At 31.9% G+C, this 22,717-nt stretch overlaps 1 protein-coding gene across 3 annotated transcripts; it reads left to right on the top strand.

Annotated features, from left to right (window-relative positions):
• The first annotated feature begins 2,460 nt into the window (after window positions 1–2,460).
• On the top strand, window positions 2,461–11,615 carry LOC131040658 (sulfite exporter TauE/SafE family protein 4). 3 transcript variants are annotated; one of them, XR_009104907.2, is made up of 14 exons: window positions 2,461–3,084; window positions 3,301–3,460; window positions 8,251–8,451; window positions 8,557–8,618; window positions 8,726–8,759; window positions 8,871–8,920; window positions 9,082–9,168; window positions 9,324–9,374; window positions 9,459–9,698; window positions 9,791–9,884; window positions 9,983–10,123; window positions 10,249–10,341; window positions 10,952–11,131; window positions 11,222–11,615. XR_009104907.2 is itself a non-coding variant. In XM_057973614.2 (12 exons), exons 1-12 carry the CDS (start codon window positions 2,884–2,886, stop codon window positions 10,329–10,331), a joined length of 1,404 nt encoding a protein of 467 aa, XP_057829597.2. In that variant the 5' UTR covers window positions 2,461–2,883; the 3' UTR covers window positions 10,332–10,738. The 3 variants fall into 3 exon arrangements, 2 of the variants coding, with proteins under 2 accessions (XP_057829597.2, XP_057829598.2); XM_057973614.2 differs by lacking the exons at window positions 10,952–11,131; window positions 11,222–11,615 and having other exon boundaries at window positions 10,249–10,738; XM_057973615.2 differs by lacking the exons at window positions 10,952–11,131; window positions 11,222–11,615 and having other exon boundaries at window positions 2,462–3,084; window positions 8,877–8,920; window positions 10,249–10,738.
• The last annotated feature ends 11,102 nt before the right edge of the window (window positions 11,616–22,717 follow it).

Raw genomic sequence — 22,717 nt, 5'->3', positions numbered from 1 at the left:
AAGAAGATTTTGCAGCCAGCCTCTTTGGTGGAGTTTTGATAATAAAAATTACTGCAACTTGAACTTGAAAACAAGATTAGCTTTATCAGATGGATTGTTGGATCAAATGAAGTCCACTACTCTAAATTAAGCGTTTCATATCATTTAAACATTGCCCAAAAGATTACAAACAGATGTATTAAATTTAGCTGCTAGACAGGGGATCTATAAGCAGATTGTCCAAATCTGTAACAAACAAGCGAGACGTTGAAGAACTCAACAAAAAAAGAAAGTGGAAAACAAAAGGTAAATATATTGTGGACAACTAACAAAATATAGACAAATCTGCTATATGGTTTCATAGTACTTTGAAAGCATACCTTTTTTGATCTTCAAATACTGATATCTCTATCCTCAATACCCAGGGTCCTCAACAAGCCTGCAAATGTGACAATATTACTTTAGCCTATCAAGCACATATGAATCAGAGGTATACATAGATGAACAACTTCAGAAGAAAATCATTTTACCTAAATCTGCAGCAAAAACCACACAGCAAGGTTTGCTACTAGATGGTTTCTGAAGTGGGAAGACAAAAAGAACAACTTGTGGTTGTGCTCAAATACAAAGGCCACAGAAGCTGATAGAGGCAGATGAATGAACATTCTAGACTAGACAAACCATAATTAATACGATGGCCAACTGCACAGCCATTGCATTAATTAAAAAAATAGTAGTATTCAACTTGCACTGTCCAAAGAAAAATGCGAGAGGGAAGTTTTATGTACATTATACTATTGAAACAGTTCAATGCATTAAAGACATGCCACTTTTGTCAAAAATACAATTAAATCTCCACTAAATTAAATCTCATTTGTCAACGAACAAATCTTACAATATAATATCTTATATTTTTGGTATATTTTATTACAGTTTCGTACAATTCATTAAAAGGAAAAAAGATTTTTCTAGATTTTTGAATGATTTCTCTAGATTTTTGTGGAAATCAATTGACAATGAAGACCAAAATTTATTGTCATTTTGGATTGTTCTAAATAAATAATTTTTTTGGATGATTTAATCAAAAGGAAAATGTATTTTTGTCCATTACTGTTTCAAGAATAGACCAATGAGAAAGAAGATAAATAATTTTATGAGAATAATAATAAAATGTTCCTTGAATCAAACTATAGAAACACCTATAAATGTTTCAAAATACTACAATATGATTGGATAGCCTCACAAAACTAATGCATCCAATGAATGCATTAGTTATCGTGCCTATCGGCAAGAACTAATAATGTTATTAATCAAAGTAAGATGTGCTCATATAATATACTAAATGGTATACTCATGAGATTTATCTTTTTAACATTTCAAAACCACTGGTGCTTAGCTATTGAAAATTGTGATAAGCTTTTTATTTTCAATATCTAAATTGATTCTTCAAGGAAACATTCAATGAATAATTCTATTAATATGATGTTATGGTTACATTAATAACTATAAAATAATGCTATTAATGATATCAAGATGTGCTCATATAATATACTAAGGGGCCTACTCGTGAGATTTATCTTTTTAACATGGAGTCTAAAAATCTTAATCAAACTTTCTATTTTCAAAATATCTAAGTTGATACGAAAATAAAACATTCAATGAATAATTCTATTTATATGATGTTATGATCACATTATTAACTATAAAATAATTTTACTAATTGTAGCACGACGTGCTCATATAATATACTAAATGATATCTCATAATTTTTTTAAAAAAAAACTCACATATGACAAACAAAAACAATACAAAATATCTAAAAATTACCTTTTACACACCCAAAAATATATGCCTATCAACCAATTAATAATCCCATGTGTTTTTCAAAGTAATACTATAATTTATCTCTTTATACCTTTTAATACTAATTATTATTACAAACAACTATATATATACATATTAGTCTAGCTTTGGCGAGGACACCTCCAGATTTCACAATAGTGAATATAAAACTATAAAACTATAAAACTATATAAAAATATAAAATATCATGTGATCCCATACAAAATAAAATAACTAAAAGTTAGATAACTATTCAACCAACTTCTATTTAATATTTTGTTCTACCAAAAGAATACTAATTTGACACCTTTATATAAATCTATTTAATATATTATAATATCCAAAGAAAAGAATTCTAATATGACACTATGATTCTATTTAATTTTTTGTAATAACTTAATATTAAATTGACATCATATACGATGATGCAAACCTAAAACCTATATTTAAGCAATAAACCCACCAAATAAATTATAAAATAAAAATAAAAATAAAAAAATCATTTAGGGAAGTTCATGTAATAAAGTTGACCCAGTCTTCAAAACCCTAGCGCTTTATGCCACCTGTACGGCTGAAAAATCAGCAATTCCAACTAGTCTAAGACTAAATATAAATAAAAAATTCCCATATTATCAAAATACCAACATGTGCAGAGGACACATGGGCAAACCCTTGACAGAATATATTCTGTACAATTGGCCGCCATTAAAATAATTCTGAATCGTAAAATAGGTAGTCTAAATCCGCAGAACGGAAGGAGGATAGAAAATAATTCATGCTCAAATCACAATCGAACTGTCTCAATCCATTCTCCGACCACATACTGCCCTCCCTTATCTGACCAATGTACGATTTCAGAGACGCCTACCCTTTTATTTTCAAGAGTCCTCTGATTTCGGTATTCCTTCACCAAGACTTTTTGTTTTATGCTTTCCCTAGCCAACTTCGACTCAGCTTCCTCGTACGTGCTCCCCATATCTCACCAGTTCTGGGAGGGACCTTCCTTTGAGCGGCATCCATATTTATTTGCCCTATTTGTTCTTCTGAGAGCAGAAAACCACAATGGAATTTTTTTCTGTAAGATTTGTTGTATTTGTTGCGATTATTGGCGGAGTCCACGGGATTCAACATTTCAGAGAAATGAGAGGGAACGCGACGGACTGGGGAGGATTTGAAATGGCGAAATTTATGGAGGATGCGCTTGAGGGTGGATCTGTTTCCACTCTGCTAGGGCTGCCATTGCAGGCTGCTAAAGTGTGGCCTGTAAGTATTCTTTTTTTTTCTTTCTTTCTTCTCTCTGTTTTTCTTTCTTGTTTCAGTGAAAATTTCTATTTATTGCGTCGTTTTTTCTTGTTTCAGTGAAAATTTCTATTTATTGCGCCTTTTTTTCTTGTTTCAGTGAAAGTTTATGTTTATTGTGCCTTTGTTTTTCCTTGTTTCAGTGAATTTTTTTATTTATTGCCTTTTCTTTGGTTTCAGGCTTTGGAATTCGACTGGAGGATTGTGGTGGCGACCATTATTGGATTCGTTGGATCGGCTTGCGGAACTGTAGGCGGAGTCGGAGGCGGTGGTATATTTGTTCCTATGCTCAATCTTATCGTTGGATTTGATACCAAATCTGCCGCGGCTTTATCTAAATGTAAGCCTCGCAAATTCTGGCGCTTTGATTTATTCTCAGTTGAAATTTTACAGATTTATCCATGGATGAGTTTTAAATAGGCTTTTAACTAAATGAAATCTGTAGTTCTAGTTATATGCTAGTGCAAATTTTACACTGGTGTGAATATAGCTCTTAAATTTGCCAGCTGGTGTTGCAGAGAAAATCTTGGAGTTACTTGTGGTAAAATGGTCCTGATTTTGAATGAAATTAATCCATGAGTTATTATTTTTCAGTGAAGCTCTTTACTTTGTTTTAAAGAAGATTTGTTTGCTAGATAAGTTTGGGCTTAAAGTTCAAGCAAGTTTGCACTCAATTGTAAGTAATATGTTACTTGTTATTCAGGCGCTTACACATCAAGCAAGTTTGCATTCATTTGATAATAATATATATTACTGGTTATTCAGGTGTTCAGTAAAATCCTGTACCATTCCCAAAAGATCAGTGCTTCTCCAATTTTTTAGGAATGTTTATTTAGAGAAAACCAGTGCTTTTTAAAAGGAATTAGTTTTATTTTTAAGTTTTCAGGATGGTTAATTATAAAATTATTGTTTAATGTTTAAGAGATTTTCACAATCTATTAGAGTGAAATTAGTTTCTGCATTTCAATTATGTATATGCTTTTTGTATCTTATACACAATTGAATCCAGAAACTAGGGGAAAGGACCCAGTAGTCGTGCACCCTAACTTCACGCTTCTCAAAATCCTACTTGGAAATTTCGAATCACTCCGATTTTTTTACAACAGCTTACTTGGCAAGTCCCCTGCTTATAACTAAGGTTTCAGGGCCACATCATCAAATATGATGCCACATCAGCATGCTTTTTGCCAAGGTGTCCAAAACAGCCCCAAAAAAAAGTGAGACCAATAGACGTGCAAAAGAGACCCCAATAGTTGTGCAGCCGATGTGGCATCACCTGATTGGTTACTTTTTACAATATTAGTACATTTCTTAACAACTATTGGTACATTTCCTAACAAAAATTGATATTTTTTGTTTCAAACAATAGGTTTTATTTGTTCAATTTTTGGAACAAAAGGTATCAACAACCCTCACAACAATTGGAACATGCTCAACTACTGGGTCCTTTCCCCTAATTTCACTCAAATCACTGCTTTTTAAAAACATCATTATTTTTCCAAGTTTAAAGCTGATAGTGAAAAAAGTAAGATTTTTTCAAAAAGATTAAATAGTATCTCAAAAGATTGTTACTGGAATTAACTATATGTATTTTTCAATGGAGGTTTTGATTCCAGAACATATACAGCTGATTTGAGAAGCAATCTTTTGAATATTACTATAAAATGTTAAAAATTATTATGCTAACTTTTTTCTAATAATAGGAAAAATCAGACTTGAAAATTTTCAGAAAGAGCTAGAAAATAAGATTATAGGACTGGAGATTATTTTTTAATTTATGAAAATAAGAATTTGAGAGTAAAATCTTAAACTGTTAAATTCATTTTATTTAGATTTATGTGAACAACTGCATGCAACCTCTAGAAAAAGCTTAGGTGTAACACACTCCATGGCAGTCACTGTATACGAATTAGGAAGTGCCAGTTAGCCTGTCAAACGCTGCACCGCCAGTACTAAAAAAAGGTTACGGTTTGCATCTACTGTTAGTTGTCGGCAATTGAAACGCACACGGTATATTACTGAATCTGTAACGGAACAGAATCACGTGTATCCTAAGGTCAAGGGAACGGGATTTTGCATAATTCTCCGTCAATGTATGTACTATATGTCGGCTTCTCATATAGTGGTGGGACCCACATAAATAACTACAATGAGGTAAGTCCCGCGTAAACAATCACACGTGTTGTTTACTTTAAACTGCTTACATTTTTAAATAATTTTTTTTTTCAAAATTTGAGCATAAGTTATTGTTTGACGAAAATTTAGAGTGATTGGTCTCTATTATTGAAGGTTAAATAAACATTTAGACATCTAATAGATAAGATGGGTTTTAATAATATTATAATGTAATTATTAAGATTAATTAATTTTAATAGTGATAATGATGGAATTTTATATAAGATAATGAATATATAAAAAATTGAATAGAGAAAAAAAAAGAATTAATTATTTTTTAATTTAATAAGATAAATGGTTACAATAATTGCTGTAATAATTCTATAAGAACTGATTTTAATAATAGATTTTTTCAATGTTTTTAAGTAATTGATTTTATAATTAATTATTTGGGATGTAATATCATAATATGATATTACATTTTAATTTAACTTTAATATATGATTTTTATTGCTTAATATAGATATGCTAAATACATCTATATGTCAATCTTGAATTATTTTATTTACTTAAAGATTATTTTACTTTAAATTAATTATTTTACCTTAATATTATACTTATATGTCACTTTTTAAAAGTTTAGTTTTTTAGTTTTTAATATATTAAAAAAACATATGTTACTTGTGTACACAATAAGGACACAAAGCTCCTTGTGTATATAAATTTTTTAACATCATTGACTTCAATAATTGCTGTAACAATTGTGATTAAATTGACTTTAATGATTGACCCTAATTGATTGAGTTTAATAATTAATTATTTGAGATGTAATATCATGTCATTATATTATATTTTAATTTAATTTTGATATATATTTTTTTATTATTTTTTAATTATTAAATATTATTTTTAATAAAATATTTAAATTAAAATTATAACAATTAATAGCAAGAAAAAAAATCAAATCATTTAATAGATAATTTATATAATGTATGAATATTTTTTACTTTATTAATATAAAAAAATATATGAAATAAAAAATTATATGATTATTATCTATTGTAACTTTAAACAAAAACAATAAATCTATATTTTTCTTATGTGGTTTTTTTATAAACACAACAATTTATTACCATAAAATGTCTTATAATTATCAAACATGTTTATTGTTGCTAAGAAGAATAATTATAATGACAATAATAAATAAATTGCTAGGTTGCCGGTTTGTGTTCGGGCACCAGTTTGGGTTCGAAGAACGGGTACAAATTAAGATTAACATGTCACATAGCATCACATAAACAACAAAACCAACATAAACTTGTAATCATAGCATCATGATCATACCATAAACAACATCATATACATCAAGTTTAATATCAAAATGATTGTTTCAGCTTTCAACAATTTAAAGTTTGATCATCAAATGGATTCTCTAATTCATCATCCTCATTCTCCTCCCCATCATCATTGACATTGACATTAGATGAATCAATGCTTTACACTTGCACTTGCACTGGCTATCTGAGTCATCAAATGCAACACGCTGAGAAGTGAAATCATCCAAATCAGTATGTTTTGGCTCCATATCCCACATCTTCGTTTCCCCTTGCTTGTAGTCATGTTGCTTGTGTGAAATGAGCCAAGTTAATGTTTTAAAACTCACTTTTAGGGTCATATTTTAATTTTTTATGTGGTGGAATTCAAAAAAAAAAAAAATTGCAAAAAAAAAGATCCATGTCACCATAGGCAAACTGGACCCGAACCCCTAACCAGGAATGGACCGGACCAGTACCGGGGGTCTAGGGGGCCGAACCCGGTAACTCAGATAAATTGCAATGATACAGACAAGTTTCAAAAAATCCTCTTAACCTATATCACTATACCCCCCGCCCCCACATTGGGGAAAGCATCATCCCCCATAGCACCACCACCTGTGCCCCTTTCATTAGGATGTTCAGATGGTCCCTTGCTATATGACATACTGATTGCAACCTTTAACTTTATGAAAATTAGTTTACCGTTCATTGGGCACTCAAGAGATTTTATATTGCAGATTTTACTTCAAAGATTTCAATTCGCCTTAATTTGTATAAAGTGCCACTCCCCACTGGGCTGTCGCCTTCCACCCACCATCCCCTGTCCCCAAATTTAGACCCTTGATCCTTCATCCCTGAAACTTACCCATGTCCCCATGTTCCCCATTTGGAAACTCTATAGAATTATAGTGTGTATATATATATGAAAGATCTCTCAGCCTGCCAAAGAATACAATCTGCTTTCATCTATCTCCCATTGTTGATGAACTCATATTTTACATTAACCTTTCTCTCTGCTGGGGGTTGCTTTCTGTTCTATTTCTTTTGTACGACTGGATGCTTTTTGAAATTATGGACGGTCACTGTTCTTGGTTCTGTATATTAGATAGTTGTTTATGGACTATTTGTTGGATGGCATTGCTTTTAGGACTGTCAGAAGTTAAATATTTCTTTTTTACTATTTGGCAGTTGAATGTCTATTTTTAACAATTAGATTTAGATAATACATTTTTAGTTTTGATTTGTTTTGATGGTTTATCTGAAATTCAAATTACACTAACTTTATAATAAGCATGACATATTAATATGATTTTGGATGAATCACTTAAACAAATCAAAACTTAAAATATACTAATCAAATTAAACCATCTTATAAACGACTGCAAATCTTTGACTGTTACTAAAATTCTTTTGATTTAGCTTGAATGCAAGCTAAATCCGAATCAATTCAATGGACACCTTTATTACTTGCTTCCGAATTTCAGACATAGCCAGACATGGAAGGCACTTATTTCTATTTTTATTTTTATAGGGTAATTGTTTTTTATAGAATTGTGTTTCCTATGCACTGTATTCAGAAAGGATCTTCGATTATGCACTCCGCCAAAGTTATATATATTCTGACTAAACACTACTGTCATTTTGATTCAAAGTATATTTTGCCAAGATTAATGAAGCTTTTTATATATTTTTATTGTAGGTATGATTATGGGCGCTTCAGCTTCATCTGTATGGTATAATTTGAGAGTTAGACATCCTACAAAACACGTGCCAATTATTGATTATGATCTTGCACTTCTGTTTCAACCGATGCTAATGTTGGGTATCACAATTGGAGTGACTCTGAGTGTTATTTTCCCCTATTGGCTGATCACAGTTCTCATCATTATCCTTTTTCTAGGTAATGTCATCTAAGAATGTTGCTAATGTCTCTCAAATGGTTTGGAAATGCCTCTTTGGGCATATATTAGCTATTTCCTTACATTTTTTTTGGACCTTACCACAGGTACATCTTCTAGATCATTTTACAAGGGGATAGAAATGTGGAAACGAGAAACAAAGAAAAAGGTCCCATCTTTCATCATTTTCTTTGATTGGCTCTCATGATCACCATATCATCATTGTTTGCCCTCTGTCAAAACCTTTCGTTGATTCCGTCTCATGTTTTTATGCAGGAGGAGGAGGAATTAATGTTGGCTGCAGAAGCAGGTGGTCATATATACAATACTAATAAGCAGTTGCATTTTTACACGTTTAATCCAGTTTTTAATGATATTAGATGATAAACACCGAAACTGTTTATTAACTAAGTTCCTTTAGGTGCAGATTATGAAGCGATTGTATCTGACCAAGAAGAAAGTGGCACACTTGTAAGTTCCAAAAAGCGCCAGTTTTCTTTTCAATGCCTGAGATATAGTTGACAACTTATGGCTGTTTAGTCGTTCATTTAGATATAAGTTTTCCTGAGATGCAATCTCAGGATGCACAAACACGAAACACTAATCCATGACCAACTACTTATCATATCCAGGCAACAATCCGTTTCAACATTAAATGGGCTGGATTCTCAATGCTTATGCTTGTATGGATTTTATTTACAGCTCTACAAATCATCAAGGTTAGAAAGCTTTTTAATTTTGTTTAGCTTTACAAGGTAGACTAATTTTTAAAATGTGTAAAATGCTTTATCAATTGGAGCAAACCCATACACTCTAATTAATCTGGTATTCATTCATTTATATTTTAATCTAATTATTCCTATTCTTGGTGCAGAACAATACTGTTGTTTGTGGTTGGGAGTACTGGGTATTAAGTGTTCTACAGGTTAGTATTTGTCAAGAACTAAACAACTTATCTCTGATAAAATGTGGTAGAGAATTTTAGGAGACTAACCTGATTGTGTTACAGGTTCCAGTAGCATTTGGACTTTGTTTATATGAAGCAATAGTACTGTTCAAGAAAAGTAAGCATAAGAGAGAATGTGGCGATACAGATGATGTATGTGAGGCTTCAGTTGAGTGGAGCCCAATCCAATTATTTTTTTGTGCATTTTGTGGTATCCTTGGGGGCATGGTGGGGGGTTTGCTTGGTTCTGGTGGTGGTTTCATATTAGGACCTCTACTACTTGAACTTGGTGTAATTCCACAGGTAATTCAAAGCATTCTCCATTGTCCTTCAGCTTCTTAATGCAGTTACATATAAATTCATCTATACATGATTTGTAATGTGATAATATGCAGGTAGCAAGTGCCACTGCAACCTTCGTGATGATGTTTTCTTCCTCACTTTCTGTGATAGAATTCTATTTTCTTGACAGGTTTCCAATTGGTTATGGTATGTGTAAAGCCTAATCATTTCAAAGATATGAACTTTGATTTTTTTGTTTCTTTGACAAAGTTTACTGAGATACTGATTCACACGCATCTTTTCAGCATTGTATCTTATAGGCATTTCTGTTTTAGCCGGATTCTGGGGCCAATATATGGTGCGGAAGCTAGTGACATTTCTGGGAAGGGCTTCAATTATTGTCTTCATTCTTTCTGGTGTAATTTTTGCCAGTGCATTGACTATGGGTAAGAAAATTGACACCATATTTACAGTCCATTAATATTTGAAATAATATTTTAGGCAGAGTATATTGCACATTTACCATTTTGTATTCAATTTTTTGATTACGTGTAATGTTTTTCCATTGTAGGTGTCGTTGGAATAGAAACAACAATTGCCATGATGAAAGAACACCAGTACTTGGGTTTCCTTAGTCTGTGCGACGAATCTTAGCAAATAAAATGTGTGTGTTATGGGTTAAATCATTTAATCAATTAAACGCCAATCCAAAAGTGATTCAAGTTATGCCAATAACTCGTTGGCATTCACTTTCTTGTTCGTAATGTCCTTGGTCAATTATTACTTTTTGAAAAAAGAATCATATTTGAAAGGTGAGCAAATAAAAGCGATCAATCTCTTGTTGATCCAGAAATGTATATGAACAGTGTAATTTTTGTAAAATATAGGGCAGAAGGGATCGTACTGTTGATCAATCTCTCGTTGATTTAAAGTATTAGTCCCCTATTTTGGGAAATCGAATATTTCAGTAAGACGGGTTTATCCGAATATCTTCTCTATTAGACCTATGTACTTGCCTCTACATGGAGGGACTATAATTGAAGATACTGTTTTGTGTCTTATCTAATTAGCCCATTTTTTCATCGAATCAATTGAATGATGCAGGGTAGAGATTCTGCAACATTTGATCCACTACTTTTGTGCTCTTTTAATCAGCAGCTTTTAATGTCACAGTTTGGGCTACTTTAATTATTCCACTGTTTCAATAATTAAAGCTACTATTTTGTGTCTTATCTAATAGCCTTTCTTTTTATCGAATCTATTGAATGATGCAGGGCAGAGACTCTGCAGCATTGGAGCTACTACTTTTGTGCTGTTTTAATCAGCCTGTTTATGTCAGTGTGGGCTACTTCAGCATTTAATAAATCTAACTCATTCTCCTGGTTCGATATTTTTTTCATTCACCTTGCTGCAGGGATCGCTGTCATTTGGTATGGGCCTCCACCTACACATGGGTAAAGACACAAATTCTGCCTGGTTTCTGACTACCTAGCCAATCATTTTATTTTGAAGAGTAACGCATATATTTACTGTTTAAAATGTAGAGGCGTGGAGAAGACACGTCAAGATAGGACGAAATGCATTGCAAATACTGAATAATGTTAACAATATGGATTGATTCAGGTGCACAAGGACTTAAAAAGGGATGCTTAGTCAGGTACTATTTTCATATTCCATACAAGCAATGAACTAGAACTATGGTTGTTGAAAGTTTGTAATTAAATGACCTGGTTTTGAATTTCTGCATACAATCACTATTTGAAACTAAGCCTCCTGGTTGGTTTTGGGATCTAGACAATTATCACAGAGCTTCAAAGAAGTGGTTAGTGCATAGTTTGCACATCTATTTTTCGGAGTTCATGTTTAAGAAACCTTTGTGAGTACCAACTATGCTAAGAATTATTTCATGTCTTTCGTACATGATACTTGCCATTAAAATTTCTTACTTGGAATGTGTGTCTATCATCGCAAAATTATGCTATTCTGAAAAGAACAAACTGTAATCATAGAGTTCATCATCGATTCATTTTTAGAGTGGGCAAACAATAATATTGGTATTATGAGGACGGCCAAGTGCAAAAAATGGCTCTTCCGACAGTGGTTACTTTTAGTAAAAATTCATATGGTATATTTATGGAAAAAGGGAGAATAAAAAATCTTTAAATATGAATGTTAGATTAGTTGGTATTGTAAGAATTGACTACAGTAATGTAAGATTTAGAGGTCAATTGAATAGCACAAACAAGAGAGAACAATAGAGACAAGAATAAAGTATATTTTCATCAAGATGCAAATAGTTGGATGAATAAACAATGTACACAACTCTTTTTATATAGGCAAGGCAATAGGAAATGAGAGTACACAATAATGGCATGTGACTCAATGAAATGCAAGGGTAGGTAAGAGTTAGTTAGAACTCAACCATTCGACACAAATAACTATGCATCCTAGAAAAGGATAAGTCACCTAAAGTGGAAACGCTCCAACTACTCCTATGTAATTCCCTAAGTAAGCTTAAGTAAAGTGTAATTATATTTTATGAGATAAATAAAATAAATAAATTACACCAACAAGTATGTGAAAGAAGTTGGGATAAAGAAAAATTCCGAAATAAAAAACTTATTATAATCATGGGTTTAATTATTTGAATTACATTATGTGGGACTTCAAATGAAATAAGTTGACAAAGAGTTCTAGGTCAAATCTCTAGTTGTAAGGCCACCTTATAATATGAACTTATAGTAAGATATAAGTACCTTGTAGTTGAATAATATTTTAAGCAATGGTGACTACATTAAATGACCACTATAGTCGCACTTTACTAAACATATCTTTAAAGTTGTGACTCTATATAATTCACAAATATCAAAATAAAGATCTTATATCAAAATGGGTATTGGTAAATGATGGTTTTTTACATTGTTTGGTCTTAGACCCTTATATGGATTTCCTTCTATAGTATTCATTCTACTTCACTTCCTTGAGTAGTAAATCTTATGTATGAGAACCTAGGGGCAAGCTTCCTTGAAAGAGATCTTGAGAGAACTACATGAGACTTTGATCCCATTTGAAAGCAAACATGTAGGAAATCCTTTGGTGAAGGATGCCCTTGTGACCCAAGTCCATAAGGGAAGGATTAGGTAAGGTTTGGGGTTGTTCCTAAACTTGAATATTTCTACCTTTTTATTATGCTTAAACTTGAGGTAAAATTGTCTTTGGATGCTTGTATACTCACCTTTAATTTAATATTTCCCTACAATACAGGTGGGCCAATAAAAGGCAGTCCATCATTATCAATCTTACCTTCTCTAAGGTTTAAGGTGTTTGGATTTTCAAAATCTATTCCAACCTTCGATCAAATTTTGGAGTTACTATCGTTATGACCAATCTTGATGTGAATGTATGAGAATGCTTCTAATTTTATATGAACTAAAATAATCATACTTTTAAGTGTTAAACACTATGGCCTTGTGTCTTGGATCATTGATGCGTATAGGAGGGTATAGGTTACCCTTAAGACCTAGCGAGGTCTATTATTCCTAATATAAGGGTATGATAAAATTGGTCATGGCATGACTATGAATGAGTTAAGAAAACTTGATAAATTGTATCTAGTGATGATACAAAATTAAGGTAAAATAATTTAATGGTGTGAACAATATTTATTATTTTTTGGCATGGATGGCTTTGCTTGCTCTAGCTATGTGCTTAATTTTCAAATAAAGTTTCTTATGACCACCTTAGCCAACTATAGGCAATTAATAGTAAGTATTCTTAAATATGGATGGTGTTTTGCCATTATATATCTATTTAGTGGACAAATGTATGTTATGTTTTATGATTAATGCTATACAAAATGATATGTACTCAAAAGTAGGATATTATTTAATATTACTATTGTGGATTTAATCTCTATCTAATAAACGATATGCTTTTGAATAATGTGTTTTTGAATAACAATTTGAATGAAGTGAATGGACTTGATTAATGTACAAGTTGTTATTTTTCCATGTATATGTTGAGTAAAGGCCAACTCATGTAGGTTCAAAGTCTTAATTGTGTGTTCATAATATGACTTTGAAATCTCTACTTCTAGGTACAATATGTAATCACACTTCTTTTGCTATATAGGATGCACTTAAAGGGAAATTTTTAATGAACCAAGTAATGAAAAGATACATGTGATAGTCTTACTTTCACTTCCAAGTGTTAATGGATACTAGACGTGTGCACAAAAATGGGAGACCAAAAAGTGGCCAAAAACCATTTTATGGTCTAAATAGCATATAACTTATTATAATGTTTACATTATCACTGGGTAGTGATTAAGCCTATTCTTAGTCAATAATGAGCCATAAAGCATGTATTTTATAATGTGTTCATATTTTGTGAGCCTTAAAATTCTATTATCACATCCAAACATGATAGAGAAATAGTGCAAAAGAAAATTGAATCCATTACATTGGATTTTCAAGCTATTGGAGTGGACTCAATCCCAACACCATGCTGCCATGACATCTATGAGGTCAACAAGGTAAGATATACATATTTTTAGTGATGTCAATTATAATAAAATTTATCTTTTAATGGATTTGATTCAAAAGAACTATTTTTTTAGCAATTAAAATAATTCATCTCCCACAAACCATAATTCACTAGATTAAGTGTAAGAGAAAAATCTTGTTGAAGAGTAAACACAAGCTAACACTATTCAAACTCCTCCATCCAGTCCTTGCCATTTTCATGAGATGTAAGCTAGGATATAAGGAAAAATTCAAACAAACAAAAAACCAACTTCAAACATAGTGAAAATCCCTTGTCACATTCATGAAATCTATTATTATTCACATAGATTTTGTTAGTAACTAACTAAACATGTGGTTAAACCAAAGGGAAAATGCATAACAATTTTATTCTACAAAATTGCCATATCAATAAGTGAAAGATAATAAAAAATTGAAATATAATTTGTGTCCATTATTTGTTGATTTGAGAGTGAATGCATCTATGCATAGAAGTTGCAAAAAATTTCCTATTCATTGATGCCAACACCAAATAATAAGTGATAATTTTTGTTTAGGTTGTGGATGATTTTTAACCATTTTCTATGCAACAACAATGAGGTGCTATGATATTTCTTCAGAAAACTCTATGGCGAATTCATCCTTAATGAGATTCCAAACTATTTTTAAATGCATAATTTTAGAGTAGAAGCAACTTGGGTCTATATAGGATAAGGAGGGGAGATGTCATGCCTAAAATTAGCCTAATCAAGACACATAGCTAGGCCATCTATTCAACATGTCACAATCCTTCCCATTATGAAGGAGAGTGTTGAGGTTGAGACCTTACAATCTATCAATTCCTTTATAAAAACTTATTACAATATAATAGGCCTCTTTCACAAGGTGATGAGGGCGAGGCTCTTAGGCATCATCGATCATTTTGTTGGTCTTGTGGATCTGTGATTATGTGTTTAAATATGTTAATTATACACACATTGGAGAGGATGTCATATACTTTCAAGAGTATGCTACATAATGCCAAGCATAGGATACATCCATATTATATAATATGGTGTTGATAGATGAGTTGTTAGATATAACCTTTGTCATTGATTGTATTGGTAGATAATTTTCAAAAAAGTTATGTAATTTATTATATCTTTTTGAAATCTAAAATTACTTATATTAATCTATTATGAACGAAATGAATATAACATATATTGTAGCCATGTTGAGACCATAGATCTGTAATACAAAATAGTAAATATACTAAATTTTTTTGTCATATATCAATTATAATATAAAAATTCATTTTTGATGATGAACAAATAGATGTTGGACCTTCAACATTAAGACATATTGATATTAGTGATCACATGTCAACTATCATTGAAATAAATTTTACTATTTTTAATCATTATGTAATTCCATATAATTTTTTTTATTGATTAATGTTACTCTGCAGGGCCATATATATATTGAAATTAAAAAAAAGTTTTACATCTTCTGCCTCTGTTACTAGGCTCAATCTTCTATAAATTCCAGTATCTAAGGGTTCTATTATAGACATCTGCGAGGGCATGCCTCATATTCTAATTCCTATACTACCATCCTTCCGTCAGATATGTCACCAAAAAAGGCCATTTTTCTTTTTCTTGAAATAAAGCAAATAGACGAGTCAATAATTACTACCATCGTTTATTACAAGGTTTTGAATTTTGCCTATTGTGTCTATATAGCTCATTCACTATGATCAATTTGTAACTCTTGTATTCCTTAAAAAATATAATGTCGCCTGTCCCTTTCACAATGCCAAACCAATATTGCAATCTTGGGACAGTGTCGACCTTATAAAACTCGTGCCACTTCACTAATAACATGATCTCCACAACCCTCAAAATAATATCCACTGCCACCTTTTCCACATCGTCTGCCAAGTCATTTCCTTCCCATAAAAAATGGGTTACAATGAAATCTTTAAGTCGTCCCTTTTCAAACCATTTTCCTAACCTCCAATTAGGTGTTTGGCCCATTTGAATGGCATTAATAATGATTTGTGAATCCTCTTCTAAATTCATTTGATCATATTTTAATTTCTTTTTTGTGATCAGCCCTAATAGAGCAACTTGGAATTTCACTTCGTTATTCATCATCTACTCTATCCATTTTCTTGCAATCAGAAGAACCTCAAATTCTGTATTTCTAATCACAAAGCCTTTCATAGCCATTCTTGAGTTTCCTCGAGCCACCCAATTAAAATTGGTCTTAATCCACCCATCCTCTAGCGGATTCCACTTAACATCCTTCCTATCAGCCTAAGTTAGATTGACTTGGCCAACACAATAAACGAGGGGATAATTTCATGTAGATTTTGTTCAAATAACATTTTTTAATTTGTTTTTGATATATAAAAGCAACAAAATTAGGTTGTCAGCCCTTTTAACAAAGAGCCTAGAATTCCATGTAGATTTTGTTCAAATAACATTTGTTTAATTTGTTCAAATTAGGGTGTCGACCCTTTTTGATATATAAAAGCAACCAGTTAGGTCAACAGACTAGAAACAACACACTAACACATACTAGTCTTAACAATAGTATTAGAGTATATAAAAAACAACTAGTAGCAGAGCCGAGTCTTAAATAGAACCATCAAAAAATAATAAAAAATAGAGACAACAAGGGGCTAACCAAAGTGTTGGCGTCGTCTTCAATGAGGAACTTTTCTAAAGTTCCTTATGGTTTCCTTCTTTGTTGCTATGTTTGTTGAACTCATTTTCTTGCATCATACAGAGAATGGAGGTCGATCTATGCATAACTTTGGAATTGAATTTTGAAATGCTCACCATCTTGTTATTCATTTCCATAACTTTCTCCTCGAGAATGGAGATTTCAGCTATCATAGTTTTGCACTAGTACATGTGTGGCTATCTTGAGGTAGGTCCATTAGGTCTATCTCTATGCTATCCAAATCTTGTATATTGGTTCCCTTGGAGCAATTGTCAGTGGTATTTTTTGAGCTTTTCGTATCATCACCACTATCTTTTTCTCCCCACATTGACCAAGTCATCAACCACAACCTCCTTCTCATTGGTCTTTGGTTGACCCTCAAGCTTATTAGACATTCTAGGATGAGTACTAGTGATGTCCATCGCTTCTTCCTCTTTGATGTCCTCTGCATTCTCACCTTCATGAGTAATTTCCTTAATAAGAAGTTGGGTTGGGGATTTATTCAATTTCTTAGCATTAGTTCAAACTCTTAATATTCATGACACAATGGAGGTGATCATTATTATAATAGTTTTATCTTTAATGCCTTCGATGGAGGCAATGTAAATTTCATTATGTATTTCTTGTTTTATCTTACATCATTTAGTGTAAATTTGAATGATATTAATCTTTAATCTAATTTATTTTTTTTCTTTTTTCATATGGGGTCACAACTCCAATTTGTGCACCTACTAATCAAGTAAATAAACACAAACAACAAATGATTGAGATGGATCATCAACTTGTAGTGACTTTTCAAATATGTCATTTTATATTTATTTTCTATATTAATATGTATGTTATTTTATTGTATTAACAAGTGGAGTTCCAAAAATGTTATGAGAAGAGGTCCAAACAATGGATTAAAAGTAAGCATTGTCCATTGCTTCTCCATCTTCTTGGCAAATAAAGAGTTGTCAACTATTCTATGACACATTGTAGGATTGTCTATGTTATGATTTTTTTATGTATCCTTATATGGCTTTGTCGTACATACATTTCTAGTTTAGCAATGTATAAAGTTGTATGGGTATATGACTTTGTTTATACATTCATCATATTCATTATATTAAGTATACAATAAATCGCATTTTCATGACATTATCTATATAAATATTGCCAAATTTGTTATTTCTATATGGTGCTAAGAGCATTCTATTTGGTTTGATATGTATGATGAGTGCACAAGGAACATGTATAAGCCAACATGAGTTACTCCAAAGAAAATAATATTCAATTTCCTTATTTTAATTTATATATATGTGAAATGTGGAGGAAATAAGTTCACTAGCAAAAGCATGCAAACTAGGAATAATTTCCTATCCACACATTCAATGGAGAATAACCAATTAGGCCCAACTTCAATTGCGTAGGAGAGTTGGTCACTTTGGTTGATTGTTTTCTTTTTGATTGATGCGATTCGATATGGTAATGACAAGAAATGATACAATAACTAGGCTTAAAATGCTAGAAAATTAACAATATTTAGCATAAACAGACAAACAAATCAGAAAACAAGCACAAAAGTACAAATCTAGAAATAGGATAGAAAGAAACCTATCACTGAACTATTGGCCTGAAAGTGTTGAACTAGTGTGATAAGCACCTTAGTCTTGACAGGTGTCCTCTAACCCGAGACTTCAAATCCCAGATTCAAATGCTCTTTAGAACATGCTCTCCTAAATTCAGCCAAAAAGTGTCAGACAAGTGTGGTAATTGACATAGTCCATGGTTTTTCACCTATTCAAAATTTGGAACTGTAGGTCTCAGTCTATACTCTATCTCACAACAACTTTTAGTAGTTAGATTTGTAACCTGCATACAAAAGAGAAAAAAATGTTGTATAATATAGGGGCTTGCCTAAGTCAAACCTCGGTTTAAGAATTAATGTCCATTATAACTATGATACGATGTGGGAGAGAGATTACCCTTGGTATGGTAGAGGTTAAAAGCCTTAAGGAAATGCTTGGATTGACAAATTATACCTTTTTTATGAACTTCTTACCTTGAAACCTTAAAAAAATCTTGATGTTGCTTGATAGGATTTAATGTGTGCCCTTTATTCATTGGCAAACACATAAACTTGATCATAATGTTGAACTTCAATGCTTGAATGTTTGACTTCAAATTTCTCCTCTACTCCCTTAAAGATGCCTAATTAAATGTGCTCAACTGAAATGATGAATTAAAATTAGGAGATATTCAAATGAGGGGGTGGGAGAAGTATTTATACTCAACTTCAATTTCAAAGAAGATTGACATCAGGGAGAACTTTCCTATATAATTTTTGGATTGTTAGTGATTCAAATTTGGGCCCATTTTGACTATAACATAGTGCTAAGTGCCATAGTCCCAACCTTTTGAGCCAAAATCAAGGTTAGTGAGCTTAGGATTGTGCTAGACATTTAGATTTGGCCATGGGATGAGCACAATCAGTCAGGAATTAGGGGCATGCGAGACAACCACCAAAGTGAGCCCAAAATAAGTGTGAAATTGTATAAAGATACAAATTATGACACTACAATATGATGATGATGAAATTGTATGCAAGTCCATTTATTAATTATCTACAAAATAAATCATGTTCCCTTTTTGGAGACTTTTAATGTTGTATATGGAATTATCTTCATTCTAGCTAAAAACAACTTATGGACTTCAAAATACTTAGCTCATATATGGAAAGCACCATCTATTAATTATCTACAAGATGGATCATGCTCCCTTTTTACACACTTTTCATGTTGCATAGAGAATTATCTTCATTGTGACTATAAAATTTATGGACTTCAAAATAGTTAATTCATTAAGGTGTCCATCCTTTTCAATTTACTTTTACCATAGTGTTTCAAATTTGAGTTGTATGAGTATTGAGGACACTTTACTCATACCCCTTATGGAGGTCCTCTTCCAATGGTCTCCTTTTGGTGGCAAGAGAAACTGTGTGTGTATATTGATTATTTGGAAATGCTCTTCCATTCTCTTCTCTTTATTTGGGAATAATATTCAAGTGCTTGAGAGTTTATTGGTATTAAGGAATGGATAACCATCGATGGATGTGACTTTGCATACATTAGAAGATAAGCTTGGATGGAATAAATTTGCATTGAAGATTAAGATTTAGGTATTGCATCCATGACCTCTATTTAAAAAAAAGAAGAATTCGTTAGATAGAATATCTCTTCATAAATAAGGTAGAATTTTTTTACATGCTAATAGGTTAAAAGGCCATGTTATGATATATGTATTAAATGAAGTAAGGTTGGTGCATTACATATGTAGGAAATTGAAATGCCATTGTGTCTTTATTTGGCTTGGTAAGATAAAAGTCTTAGCTTTGAGTAGGGGTTGTGTGGCTTAGAAGAAATGTTTTTCTTGATCAGATGGATAGATTAAGAAAGGATGCTATTTCCTTACCTTATTTGCATTCTCGTGAGACAAAATGATAATAAATTGTATAAAGTTGTATTGTGATTCTAAATGATAATTTCCCTTGAACCGCTGAAAATACTTTGTCAATGAATGGTTATAACTAAATTATGATAGGAAATGAGTTTGAATAGAATGATGTATGTATCTATTTGCATTGTGTGACATTAGGTGAAAAAGGAAATTAAGTTTCTGAAAGTAGGGTTGTGATATCCTTTATATATAGGCTAACAATATATTAGGAGATTACTACTGATAAGACATGTGGATGTGATTGGAAACTAATATTAAAATACCTCTAAGTAACGCAACTTATTTGCTTGTCTAAATGTATGTTTGACTAAGTTAACAATTTATGAAGGAAATTCTAGTCGTCCATGTGCTATTAGTTGTGCATTGAGAGAATTGGTGTATGATATAGTATTTCATCAAGCGATTAATTGAGGATTCTAACATTTGTTTCTATAATAACTTGGTAAATATGGTCATGGCATAGGTAGGATATCTTGAACAAAAGTCATGGTATGAGTGTATTCCTTGTATGTGTATGAGTATATTAGTTGCCTTATCTCTTCCTAGCATATGTTATCTTCTATAAAGGATAATTGTCCAGACTTTCGTAAAGATTGCATTGCATTAAATATGATTAAGTGAATATGGATATATGGATAAAACAATGGTCTTAAGTGTGTGGCATGCACTCTCTAACACATTCAGCGTGTTGTACCCTTGGGTGTTGTGTAGCAGTTACTCCCTTTGGTGTGACTGACATTAGTCACCTCGTGATGTGGATTGAATGAGTTGTCTATTTTGCCTTGAGTTATTTTGTGATTTGTGTGAAGTATCATTGGAGTTAATTTAATTTTGGGATTTCTTAACTCTTGGGATGATCGTTGATTTCTTTTCTTTTGTTTTCTCTTGTGGTGACATTTGTCACACTTTATTCTTGATTGATTTCGCCAACAAATTTTCTTCTCTTCGTGATTTAATGATTGGATTTGAGGATATTCCTTTGACTTTTTTTTTTATGTCTATGGTGGTCATTCCAAATGTTGAAGTATTGTGGGCCCTTGTCATGAGTCAAGTGTTGTCTCTATCATGTTCATTTCAAACTTTTGATAGTGTGTGAAAGGGTGGACACCGCGAAGAAGTGCACTAGACTAGGCAAACAATTAGATAGTGTAGATAATAGTTGAGTAAATGAAATATGTTAATAAGGTGAAATGTATTGGTAACTTTCTGGATTTTATAGTAGATAGAAGTGCATATGAAGTTGAGAAGTCTGTAATTTATGTAATAGTAAAATGAATACCAACTATTAATTTCCTACCTTCAAAATCTCTTGTGTATACATCATGTATGAATAACGGATAAGAATGCCTTTGGATGATCTGATTTGATGAAGGTTGCACTTAATGTATGTATTAAAGTAGCGTAGTGGAAGCATAGTGGAGATTAGGATATCTAAATGTTGTAAATCTTGTTCTTCTAAGTAAATGGGTTATATATATTATTGGTTATCGTGTGATGTCTCGATTATATTTGACTTGAAGAGGCTTATTTTTTAGAATGTCTCCCTCATTTAGGCTTGTGACATGACATTCTTCAATAATACAAGAATGTGCTTATGTGTAAAATATTGTGTAAATGTATATCTCTCTCTTCTTATTTGCATGCAATTAGATGTTAAGGAGTGTTGCTATGCTTATTCAGTGTGAATTACTATGATGTGTGCTTATGGATGCTAACTCTGTGACAAAAATTATACTTTTGTTTTGCAAAGTGTGGTTAAATGAAATTTCCTTGAGAATATTTTAACGATTTAGCATAATTATTGTAATTAGGAAGAGTTTTGTGATTCGTTTACTTCTTGCGTAATACATTTATTTTGAATATTTGAAGCAAAAGGAGGAAAATTTTGTTGTCATTATCTTACTTTGAGCTAGGAAATGTTTGAACTAAAATGATTTATGGATTGACGAAACCTTAAATAAGGAAGATTAGGTGTACTATTGGTAATTGTCCTAAAAGAAATATTATAATTTGTCTATGTTTAAAGGAAGTCTTTGATTAATACCTGCTTTTTGTCAATTTAACCCTTGCGACTTCCAGGAGTAAGTCGAGTCCAAGGGGGGGGAGAATGTAGTGTCCCACCCTGACTCATCCTTCTTTCATTTTTCAATTTAGACCCTATTGGCACTACATTGGTTTTACAATTTAATTCTTTTTATTCGACAACCTGTGCATTGTGTTTGGTTACCATTCTGGAGATTTCTTTTCATTTTAGATTTTGGAGCTTGAAGAAGTTATGGTTAGCTTGCTTGGATTGGTTTTGCGCTTCAT

The sequence above is a fragment of the Cryptomeria japonica genome, chromosome 1 (genome assembly GCF_030272615.1).
Source record: "Cryptomeria japonica chromosome 1, Sugi_1.0, whole genome shotgun sequence".
Taxonomy (NCBI): domain Eukaryota; kingdom Viridiplantae; phylum Streptophyta; class Pinopsida; order Cupressales; family Cupressaceae; genus Cryptomeria; species Cryptomeria japonica.
This window is presented reverse-complemented; position numbering and strand designations above follow the sequence as displayed.

Excerpts from the sequence above, each read along its gene's own strand:
- LOC131040658 (XM_057973614.2), top strand. The coding sequence starts at position 2,884 with ATGGAATTTTTTTCTGTAAGATTTGTTGTATTTGTTGCGATTATTGGC. Across the intron at positions 3,461-8,250 it reads TGCCGCGGCTTTATCTAAAT|GTATGATTATGGGCGCTTCA; the intron begins GTAAGCCTCGCA and ends TTTTTATTGTAG. Across the intron at positions 9,699-9,790 it reads AACTTGGTGTAATTCCACAG|GTAGCAAGTGCCACTGCAAC; the intron begins GTAATTCAAAGC and ends GATAATATGCAG.